The sequence below is a fragment of the Palaemon carinicauda genome, chromosome 31, assembly GCF_036898095.1.
Source record: "Palaemon carinicauda isolate YSFRI2023 chromosome 31, ASM3689809v2, whole genome shotgun sequence".
NCBI lineage: Eukaryota > Metazoa > Arthropoda > Malacostraca > Decapoda > Palaemonidae > Palaemon > Palaemon carinicauda.
The window spans coordinates 6646096-6658595 of record NC_090755.1 but is presented as its reverse complement, the minus strand read 5'-3'; the positions used below and the strand labels follow the sequence as shown (position 1 = coordinate 6658595).

The 12500-nt window shown below is 39.0% G+C and overlaps 1 protein-coding gene across 1 annotated transcript; it reads right to left on the bottom strand.

Annotated features, from left to right (window-relative positions):
* Positions 1-3774: 3774 nt before the first annotated feature.
* Positions 3775-5437, bottom strand: LOC137624862 (H/ACA ribonucleoprotein complex subunit 1-like). Its single transcript, XM_068355813.1, has 2 exons — positions 5301-5437; positions 3775-4167 (listed from the first exon to the last, which is right to left on the bottom strand). Exons 1-2 carry the CDS (start codon positions 5307-5309, stop codon positions 3907-3909), a joined length of 270 nt encoding a protein of 89 aa, XP_068211914.1. The 5' UTR covers positions 5310-5437; the 3' UTR covers positions 3775-3906.
* Between the last annotated feature and the right edge of the window lie 7063 nt (positions 5438-12500).

The following is a 12500-nucleotide window of genomic DNA, read 5'->3' as shown; positions in this document are numbered from 1 at the left end:
TATTAAAATAGATAATTTGTTTATAAACTATGAAATGAGACTCATGTCAATCTGTTTCAAAGAACAACATTTGTAGCAAGTTTGAACTTCTCATGTTCCACTGATTTAACTGCCAGATTAAGATCCTTCCACAGTCTGGTTACATCCGGAATAAAACTTCCAGAATACTACTTAGTAATGAGGGACGAAAGAAAAAGAAGAAAAAAAAATAATAATAATAATAATAATAAGAAGAAGAAGAAGAAGAAGAAGAAGAAGAAGAAGAAGAAGAAGAAGAAGAAGAAGAAAGTTCAAAAGGTTTATGATCAGGGAATGTCCCTGAATTTTCCTGCCAGAGACATCCGATTATATTTCCTTGTTTGTTTCCAAGTCTGGTTTTCCCCTATCACAGTTGGAGATGTTGTCCTTAGATATTATTCCTAACTTTCCATAATAACCTTCTCTTTACGTTTGCCCTCTGACGTCATGTGCTGGGTAATAATCCTGTAGATGTAGAGTTGTGGTGACCGATGTGGTAACGTCCCTGACTGGTAAACGCCATACTGGGGTTTGAGTCCTGCTGAGCTAAGGATGGGAGGGTTGGGGGAGCCTATAGGTCTATCCACTGAGTCATCAGTGGGTGGAGAGGGGGCTTGGGCGCTGATCATATGTATGTATGATCAGTTTCTAGGGCATTGTCCTGCTTGATAGGGCAATGGCACTGTTCCTTGCCCCTGCCATTCAGGAGTGGCCTTTAGAAAAATACTTTTTGTTGTATTTATTATATATTGTAGACTTGGTGAAAAAATTCTAGTCACCTTAGACTTCTTAGTTATAATGATATCAGCATATCTTATCACGCCACCACAATGGCCAATAGAGGGCAGTTTGGTCAGCGTCTACGAAATTGCTATGCGAGCGAGCAGTTAGGTTGTAACTTAGAGGCGAGGTGAATGAAACTAAACTTTATTAAACAGACATCGAGCTTAAATACCTGGACTTGCAAGCAAGAACGTCAAAACAATTCAAAGAAAATTAAACATGAGATATCATTATTATTATTATTATTATTATTATTATTATTATTATTATTATTATCACTTGCTAAGTTACAACCCTAGTTGGTAAAGCAGGATGCTATAAGCCCAGTGGCCCCAACAGAAAAAATAGCCCAGTGAGGAAATGAAACAAGGAAAAATAAAATATTTCAAGAGCAGCAACGTTAAAATAAATATTTCCTATATAAACTATAATATTTTTAACAAAACAAGAAGAAGCGAAATAAGATAGAATAGTGAGCCCGAGTGTACCCTCAAGCAAGAGAACTCTAACCCAAGACAGTGGAAGATTATGGTACAGAGGCTATGACACTACCCAAGACTAGAGAACAATGGTTTGATTTTGGAGTGTCCCCCTCCTAAAAGAACTGCATACCATATCTAAAGAGTCTCTTTTACCCTTACCAAGAGGAAAAAGGCCAATGAACCATTACAGTGCAGTAGTTAACCCCTTGAGCGAAGAAGAATTGTTTGGTGATCATAGTGTTGTCAGGTGCATGAGGACTGAGGAGAATATGTAAAGAATAGGCCAAATTATTCGGTTTATGTGTGGGCAAATGGAAAATGAACTGTAATCAGAGAGAAGGATCCAATCTAGTTCTGTAAGGACAGTCAAAGGACTACATAACAATCTTGCGGTAGTATTTCAACAGGTGGCTATTGCCCTGGCCAACCTGCTACCTCCAGGTTTGTTTATTAACAGTGCAGGGAAGAACGAGTGATAGGATAGAAAAAAAGCCGTTAGTGTACGGTACATGGCCTCTCAGTGATCCTTGGAGTATGTTATTCATAGATTGGATGGGCTCTTTACATGTGCACTGAGCGATCTAAGAATCTCCTCACCTGAGCGAATTATTCCCAGTTCTTCCTTTCTTGCTACAGCACAATTGAGTTCAACCCAGTCTTTTTGGCTGAATGAAATGCCATTAGGGAGATTTTCACTTGTCCGAGAAATGAATTCACTGTGATGTTGATCAGTTATATTCCATCGTCTCAAGTTGTAGATCGTTAGAGATTCATTCCCAAGGCTGTCGACTGTCGCAAAGGTCTTACGTGACTCCATTTTTGTCTGCACCCCTTAGTGGTAGTGGAGAGAGTGCCTGTCGTCAGAAAATTTCTTCTCTCTCTCTTTTCTTTACTGAATGCTTCACGCCCTATGAATGGTGGACAAATTCCTACAAGACTGTAGAGGCCCAGAAGAGGTGACGGCTTTGCGTTGTCTTTGATGATTCGATTGGCTTTATTGAGCTCAGCGTCAACCTTCCAAGCATGGCAAGGCCCGTACAATATGGGAGAACAGTAATCAGCTGCCGAATAACTGACTGCCAGAGCACACTGCTTGAGATAACAGGGTCAGCTCTGCACTGTGAATTTGCCAACTTAGTCAACAAACTGTTATGGCTCAACAGCTTTTTCTTAATCTTCTCCACGTGTTTCAAGGAGAGTGCCCTGTCAAGAGTTTACACACAGATAGACAGGCGAGTTATTTGATTCAATATTTTCACTTCCCTATTTAATGTTCAGGGATTTATTTGCCAAGCGATTGTCTAGGTGGAAAGCACAGACTTGAGTCTTTCCTTGGTTTGCATCAAGGAACCATTTTTATAGTACTCAATTACATCCTCAAGAGCTTTACTGAGGAGTTTTTCTATTACTACAAATTTTTTGGCTTGCAAAGCAATGAAAAAGTTTGTCGGCATAGATGAAGCATCGTACGTTGTTGAATTCAGGCTGGTCGTTTGTATATATGTTGAATAGGATAGGAGCTAGAACAGCACCCTGAGGGAGTCCATTTTTTTGGAGCCTCCAACGACTATGTTTACCAACCATTTCAATTGAATAGCACCTGTTAGTCAGAAGGAATTCTATGATGTGAACGATGGTAGTGCTCTTCACAATTTTGACAAATTTAAGGAGTGTTCTATGGTTAAAAGTATCGTAAGCAGCAGTAGGGTCTACAAATACATTACCGTTGAGGAGTTTATTCTCAAAACTACCCTCTATATAACGTGTTAGATTCATCACCTGTCCACAGGAGTAACGTCCAGACCGAAAGCTTGTCTGGTTGGGCATTAGTTGTTCATCTACAGTAGGTTGTATGCAACCCAGAACCAGACACTTGTACAGTTTGTATAGGGTACAGTGGAAGAGGCAAATAGATCTGTAGCTGTTGGGAATTTAGGGTACTTTTTAGGGTTTAACAATGACGCTACTTTAGCCTTTTACCAAATTTAGGTATTCCAAATGTAGTTCCACAGTCACAATGATATGCCAAGTTAGCAGTTTAGGATAAGCAAGTGAAATCATTTTCATGTAAGCAGAAAGGCGATTTTATTTTTTCTCCATAAAAAGTGAGAATTTTTTCTACTTTTCCGATGTAGAATATTTGATGCAAAATCATTCTAAAGATTCATAAGTTTGAAATAGCCATACAGCATGTATCTGTTTACAGACGGGACTCTGCCCAAAACCTTCCTGCATAATTTTTTTATGTGACCATATATATAATTTTGAGTTATTATGAAAATATACTAACATTATTTGTATAACTTACCAGTCATGATGAAAGTTCATTAATCATGTAAATCTTACCAGTAAATGAATAACATTTAAATGATATTGCCATAGTCTTTTTCAAGTCATCATAAGTATGTTCAGTGTTTTGCTGACAGATATTACATAATCAATGTTGTCAAGATGATTAAGAAAAACAGGTTGGAAACTTCAACTATTTATTCATTTGAAAATACAATATTGATCTCTTCTCTTCCTGTTACAACAATTCAATTGGATTTAGTGAATTGTTTTTTGGGTGGTGTGTTTGATTGATTGTTCAAGAGAGAGAATCAGTGGAGCCTTGTGACCAGAACTAACCAAAGTGTCCATATGGCCTATGGAATCCTCCTCCAAAGCCACCGGGCCTAAATCCACCTCCGAAGCCGCCAGGCCTAAATCCACCTCCGAAGCCACCAGGCCTAAATCCACCTCCGAAGCCACCACCAAAGCCGCCAAAGCCACCATAACCACGATGAGGATCAGCCTCTGGATCCGCCAGAGCATAGGGATCGGGCATGGCCATCGATAGGCCTACGAAGGCCAAGCCGACCATCACGACGAGACAGAGATGAACCTGGGAATTAAAAGAAGGCTTCATTTACTTTCAGTTACTAATTTAGTTCTTTACACAGGTACAGTTGGACACAGGAATTCCTGTCACACCTCTCTCCGAAGAAGTGCATCTTATCAAACCCTAACTGCGAGATGACTAACCTAACAGTTAGGGGATGGTTGGGGCTATTACGCAGTAACTCGCTTGGCAGTAAGGGTGCGACAAGGTACATTTCCTCAGAGTGATGTTTGCCAGGAATTCATGTGACTCACTGTACACTCAATCACATATATCATATACTATTGATACATATATTCAATGATATAAAGATTAGCAATAAAGATATAAGATGAGTGATAAGAAAAGGAGTAGTGGCTGATGTCAGTACTCTACTGATTGGTGATAGAGGGGAGAAATTGACAGAAGCTGGTAAAAGTTTGAAATATATATATATATATATATATATATATATATATATATATATATATATATATATATATATATATCATCTCCTCCTACGCCCATTGACGCATATATATATATATATATATATATATATATATATATATATATATATATATATATATATATATATATATATATGTGTGTGTGTGTATGTCTGTATGTGTGTATGTGTACATATTTACAGTAAGTATGATTTTAAGGAAAGCAAAATAAATCTTACTGAGTGTTCATGCTCTCTAAATAATCAGTCAAATAGCGAGCACTTTTGGGAAATAGAAAAAAATATAACTATATTTCAAAGTTATCTAATTGATTATAGGAATATAACAAGTTGATAGAATTTTAAACTATATGTATATCATAAGAAATGATTTACAAATGTGTATCCAAAAAGCTACTAAGAATAGACAGAATATTACCGACTATTTTAGGACACTTTTAGGTTTCCGTTATTTTCGTGTGTTTTTCTAAACAAAGATTCTGTACAAAAATTGAATCAAATAATTATCTAACTGACGTATCTTTAAAAATTACTGACATCATTTACTTTTTCGTAGTATCAACAAAATAAGAAAATAATTATATGTAGTCAGGAAAAAATATTTGGAATAAATTCAGTGAAAACAAAAAAATATCTAAAGCTATGTTTAAGAATATCTCAGGAAAAAACTAAAAAATCATCAACTTACAAATTTCATTGCGACAAAGGGATGGATGTGTTATCGATCTTCGAGTCTGGAAGACACTGTTCGTCTTTCCACGTTGTTGTTGTTGTTGTTGGGGTATTAAAGCCAACACTTGTTGTTGGCACGGGCCTTTCCCTTGGTTGGCCCGTAGGTGATCTGTAAAAATTTATAAGGTAGTTGCATTAATGGAAATTTGAAAGGTTTTTATTAGTAGAGAAAGATGTGGATAGGGTAAGGATGATGGTGGTAGTGGTAGAGGGCCATCATTTCTCGGATAGTGGTAGTTTGAAAAGTGGGGGTGTAAGGCTTTTGAAGATTAGAGAAAAATTGTGCAGGTGGGGTTGTCCAACCCTTTACTCCCTAGGGTCCCTGCAGAGAGATTTTTAAGTGGTAGATTAGTTGAGAAGTGAAAGGGGGTGATGTGAATAGAGCCTTACAATGAGGGGATGAGATGGTGCATGGAATGAGGAGGTCTTACCTTGGTGGAGGTAGTGTTGAAAGCAACTGTGCATGTGTGTCTATGCTTTCGACAATTGCTTTTGCCAGTGTGGCTGCCTCTTTCATGGCGTGTGGTGTGTTGATGTCTACAAGTAGATCACCTCGTAGCTGTGCTGTTTCTCTGCATTCTAGTAGGTAGTGCAGGAGAGGTTGTTGTGGTATGACATCACAGTGTTCACACCTTGTCTGGATGTCATCTAGGAGTTCCCAGTTTGCTTTGTAACCCAGCCGGAGTCTGTGTATGCATACTGCCAGTTTTCTTGGGGTGTATCTGTCTATGGGAGGGGGTTCTAGTTCCGATGCCCATTTGTACCATGTTGCAGAGGGAGAGCCATTCTCTATCCTCATATGTAGTTCCTTGATTAGGTTGTTCTTGAGCTGTGTCTTTATTTTGCTTTTGATTTGTTGCAGTGCAGGCTGTATGTGCACCTGTACATTGTGAATGTGTTTGGTGCTTTTGGCTAGCTCATCAGCCTTTTCATTCCCTGGTATCCCGATGTGACTGGGGATCCAGTTTATAGTTACTAGTCTGTTTCTTTCATTATGTTGATGTAAGAGGATTTTAATGTCCGCTATCAGGGATTTGTTTTCTTTGTTTTTGTCCTGCTGTAGGACCTGCACTGAGGATCGTGAGTCAGTATGGATGACTACTGGTCCTTCCTCATTTTCAATAGAGTATTTTAATGCTTGCTGTATTGCAACAAGCTCTGTCTGCAGGGTGGAGACATTGTTGGATGTTCTCCAGCAAGCTGTGAACTTGCAGGAGTGAACTGCCGCTCCTGCTGTTTGGGTTCCAGGATCTACTGTGCCATCAGTATAGTAGATCTGTGCCCCTGTTGTTTCTACTGAGGTTATTGCTGCTTCTGCTGCGTTTCTGAGTTCTTCTATTGTGCAGTTTTCTTTTGCCCTTGGGAGTTTGGTGTAGTTGAATTTAGCAACTTGTTTTTTCCATGGTGGAATGTGTATAGTACTTTGTGCTGTGTCAGGTTTTAATTGTAGGATTGTTTCTGTAAGGCCAAGTCTTTTGATGTTATTGCTATGGTCCTTGCCATAAGAATCTGGGGTTTGTACTTCAGGATGTTTGGATAGTTCCTCTCTTACTCGTCTTTTGGTGATTGAGTCTCTGTCTGACAGGAACATCTTTGCAACTATGCTTGCATTTCTTAGTGCAATTCTGTCTTCGAGGGTTGGTAGTCCGGTTTCCAACCTTAGGTTGCAAAGTCTTGTCCACATTGGGGCACCCAACATGAGCCTCATGGCATTGTTTTGAATCACTTCAATTGTGCTTGTTTGTAGATCTGTTAGTCCCAGGAGTGTTGGGGCGGCATAGTCTACTAGTGATCTGGAACAGGCTAGATAGTATTTCTTTTGGATGTGTTCATTTGCTCCATCCTTGAGCCTGCACATATATCTCATAGCTGCATTTCTGGCATTTGTTCTTTCCTTGAGATTTTTTATCTCTTGCTTGAAAGTGAGCTGTTTGTCTATTATTACCCCGAGGTATGTGTATTGGTCCACCCATTCTAGGGGTTCCATTCCTATTGTGAGTGGTTGTACGGGGTTTGGGGCTTTGATTGTCATTGCTTTTGTTTTGGCAATGTTAATTTTTAGTCCAAGCTCATTGGATTTGTGGCTGATGGCATTGAGTGCTCTTTGCATTTTTATTGTCCTGACTGGCCCTCGAGCTATTACACATACATCATCTGCATAGATAAATATATTAACTCCTTCAGGTAGCTGAAGTGAGGCTATATTCTCCATGAGGATGTTGAAAAGGAGGGGGCTTAGAATTCCTCCTTGTGGCGTACCATTTTCCAAATCATGATATGTGGATATCACTCCTTGAAATTTGACTCTGGCTTGCCTTCCTAGCATGTAGTTTTTAGTCCATGCTAGTAGGTGTCCTTTGACTCCTTTTTTGGCTACTGATTGCAGCACTGCAACTGGGCTTGCAAGCTCGAAGGCTTTTTCAAAGTCTATGAAGACTATTGTTGCCTTGTTCTGATTTATGCAGCTTAATACATCTGTGATGCATTCAGAGGTTCCAATTCCCTCCTGATATGCATATAGCTGCTTGTTTAGGGGGCCAATTTTGTACTTTATTCTGTTTAAGACCATTTTTTCTCCTGTTTTTTCTATACAGGATACCAAGGCTATTGGCCTGGGATTTGTTGGATCCTTTGGCTTGGGAATTGGCTGTGTATCTTGTTGTCTCCAGGTTTGAGGCCTTATGTGCTCTAGGTGTGTTTTGTTTAGTAGTCTTAGGAATGCAGTTTCTCCTGCTGGACCCATGTGTTTGATCATTGTGTAGGTGATTTTGTCAGCTCCAGGTGCAGTGTCTTTCCCTGTCTTTTGTACTGCTCTTAGCTCCTCAACTGTGTATGGGGTGTCTGTGTCATCCTGCTGAAGGCAGGCTGTGTTGATCTCTTCCCATCTTGATGGTGCCAGTTGCTCTTGTTGCATTCTGGTTTCGGGGGAGAGATTGATTGACAGTGTTCTGTTTGCAAAGGATGTTGCAATTCTTTCAGCCTCCTCATGTGGGTGTGGGTGTGTGGCAATTGGTGTCTTTCTCTTTTTTCCGGCTACTCTGCCTAGCCATTTCCAAAGCTGAGTTAGATTGGTGTATCCTGACAGGCTTGAACACCATTCCATCCATTTTTCAATTCTGATTTCATGGATTCTTTCATTTGTTTCAGTTTTGACTGTTTGTAGTAGCTCTCTGTTTTCTACTGTGGATCTTCTTCTGTATATTTTTGTGACTCTGTTTAGTCTGGTTTTTAGTCTTCTGACTTCTGGGCAGTAGTACCAGGAGTCTTTGTAAGTGTAACTACCTTGTGTTGTTTTTAGTGGCATAGCTCTGTTGGCTGCATTGTGAAAGGCCTCAACTAGGTCTTTTTCTAGCTGGTCTATGTCCTCTGGAGGAGCGTAGCTGATTGCCCATTCCTCTATGGTTGTTTGAAAGCAGACCCAGTCTGCTAGGTCCTGGTTCCATCTTGGTGGGGGTGGTGGGATTGGAGGTAGTTGTTGTAAGTCCAATTCTGTCACTGTGGCAAAGTGATCACTTATCAGGGTTGAGTGTACTTGCCACTTGGTTAGGTGTCTAATGGCTGTTGTGGCAAAAGTCAGATCTAGTCTTCCACCTCTTATGTGTGTAGGTTGCCCTGTGTTTAGGAGGGAGACTCCCTCAAATTCATCCAGGGCGAAAGCTATGTGTTCCCCTGAGGGGTTTGTCCTTGATGGGGATGATAGTATGGGGTGATGTGCATTAAAATCCCCGCAGATAATTGTTGGTGTTCTTTCTGTGTGAGCAAAGAGTTGAGTTAGTTGTAACTCTCCTGTATCCTCCCTATGTAATTTTCTGTATATGTTGTATATGTCTATTTTTTGATTCAGTAATGTTATTGTTACTGCTAGTGTCTCTATGTTGGTGCCACAGGGAATAGGGTTGTGTAACCTTGTTGTTGGTATGCTAGTTTTAACTAATGTAGCTAGTCCTCTGTCTGTGCCTATCTGTGGTGCGATGTAGGCATTGTAGCCTGGGATTTTTAGTTTCTTTCCTGCTGGAAGATTGGTTTCTTGTAGCAGGATGACATCTACATTCTCAGTTTTGCATATTGCAATTAGGGAGGAGATCTTTGGTCTAACACCGGCTGAGTTCCAGTTCAGAACTCTTACTCCATGGTGTAGGTTGAAGAGTATTGTCTAGGGTCCCTAGGGGCAAAGGCAATTGCCTTGACCTCGGAGGATGAAGTGGATGAGGTGGATGGGGTGAGAGTGGATGATGGGATGATGGATGGGGTGAGTGGTATGATAGGTGCTGGGACTGAAGTGGAGGATGTGGAAGGTACGGGTGATTGAGGTGATGGAATGGTAGGTGTGGTTGGTGAGGATGTCTTTCCACAGAAAAGTCATTCTTATATAGCGCGAACGCCTCCAACGTTGCCGGACGCTTCCCGAAAGGCATCGGACAAGGGGAGGACTTGGGACCTACCCGGTTTCGTGATTAACTTTGAGCTGCCAGCTCCCTCAAGCGATGGAAAGTGACTTGCTTATTTCTTCATCTTTATAATGTAATGCGAGCATGTATACCCGTAGATAATCATGCATCATGTGTTATATATTATGAATTCCTTACTCTATAAAATGGCCAATATTGGACTCTGGATAGTTAGATTTAAACAGTATCTTTTATTTCCAAAATTCCAAGGGCATCATATACCCCGAGAGTGATGACGCGTCATCTTTTGAAATATCCTTTAGAGATAAATTGACCGGAATTTCCGATTTTCCCTAATATCATTCTTAGATATTTGCAATGCGTTATTCTTCCTTATTCTGTCTTCTTCTTAATTACTTTATTGTGAGAAAACTTGATTTTATCCTTTAATATTCTCCCATATGAATCACTAACTCCTAATGCTATAATTTCAGACGGATTTTGGTCTCTCTCTCTCTCTCTCTCTCTCTCTCTCTCTCTCTCTCTCTCTCTCTCTCGAATATATATATGTATATATATATATATATATATATATATATATATATATATATATATATATATATATATATATATATATATATATATATTAAATATTCAAGGATCAGTAACAACATTAAAATAGATCATTTGTTTATAAACTATGAAATGAGACTTATCAATCTGTTTCAAAGAACAACATTTGTAGCAAGTTTGAACTTTTGATGTTCCACCGATCCAACCGCCACATTAAGATCATTCCACAATCTGGTTACATCCGGAATAAAAACTTCCAGAATACTGCGTAATAATGAGGAACGAAAGAAAAACAGAAGAAGAAGAAGAAGAAGAAGAAGAAGAAGAAGAAGAAAGTTCAAATGGTTTATGATCAGGGAACGTCTTGGAATTTTCCTGCTAGAGACATCCGATTATATTTCCATATTTGTTTCAGTCTGGTTTTCCCTTATCAGCGTTGGAGATTTGTCCTTAGATTTTATTTGTGACTTTCCATAATAACCTTCTGTTTTAGTTTTCCTTCTGTCTTTATTTCCTGGATACTGATCTCCAGATGAAGTCACTAGAAATATCCTTTGACATAAGATCTGTATCCTTCTTCCACATTCGTTCTACAATATAAAAGAAAGCAGGAAGAAGAAGAAAACATATTTCAATAATGGATCCTCCACTTCCTCTGTACAGTTTCTGTGTCTAAAAACTTCGGTTATTTTTAGGGAAAATATCAAGATATTTTCTTGGCTGTTTCATTCATATGTCTAGAAGACATTTCATTATATATCATAGCAATTATTTCGAGCTTTGATATAGCATCAACAATCTAATTGCCGTAAAAAAAAATAAAAATAAAATAAAAAGAGAACTGAATTCATTTGTTGCGCTTTTAATAAAGTATCTAAACATTACAAGATATTTGGCTTTTATAATTATTTTTTTACCTAAATAATTAACAGAACTTAGAACTTCAAAGCTATGAATAGTATTTTGTTTTACAGATATTTTCTGGAAAACTTAGATGTCTCCAATTCCATATTTTCTTGAGTCTTTCAAGCTAAGATTTTGTACTGCAACGTAACTGATTTAATAGAATTAACTTAAATACTTTTGATGTATCTCTCATATATTGCAAACTTGCTGAGAAATATCTAGTCACCTTAGTCTTCCTAGTTATAATGATATCATATACTATCACGCCACCATAATTGCCAATAGAGGGCAGTTGGGTCAGCTTCTACGAGATCGTCATCAGAACAGCAAAGACCTCTTAGTAAACCTCTCAGCAAACTTTGAAGTATGTGATTCTTAGATTAAATAGGCTCTCAACAAGTGCACTGAGCACTCTCAGAAAGTCCTCACCTGAGCAAATTCCTACTTTTCCTCTAGCACGATTGAGTGCAACCCAGTCTTTTCGGCTGAATGATATGCCATTGGGGAGATTTTCACTTGGCTGATGAATGCATTCACTGTGATGTTGATCAGTCTTATTCCATCGTCTCAATCTATAGGTCTTGAGAGATTCATTACCAAGGTAGTCGTCAGACACAAAGGTCTTACTTGACTTCAGTCTTGGCTGCACCCCTTGGTGGTAGTGGAGAGGGTTCCTGTTGTCAGACAATTGCTCTTCTTTCTCTCTACTTTACTGGAAACTTGTAGAGGGCTGGAAGAGGCGTTGGCTTTCGGTGATATGTGATGATGCAACAGACTTTGTTGAGTTTAGAGTAAACCTTCTGAGCATGGCAAGACCTGTACCATATGGGAGAACAGTATTCAGCTGTTGAATAGCACAGCGCCAAAGCACACTGCTTCTAGATAACAGGGTCAGCCCTGCACTGTGAATTTGCCAACTTAATCAACAAACTGTTATTACTCAACTGCCTTTTCTTTATCTTCTCCACATGTTGTTTGAAGGAGAGGGTCATGTCTAGAATTGCACCAAGATAGAATGGCGAGTTATTTGATTCAATAGTTTCAATTCCCCATTTATTGGTCAGGAGGTTTATACTTGAGTCTTTCCGGGGCTGGCATTAAGGTACCATTTTTATAGTACTCAGTTAGGTCCTCAAGAGCTTTATTGAGGTGTTTTTCTATTGCTGCAAAGTTCTTGACTTGTGTAGCAATAAAAAAGTTCTTAGGCATAGATGAATCACCGTATGTTGTTGAATTCAGGCTGGTCGTTTGTATATATGTTGAATAGTATAGGAAGTAGAACATTCCAT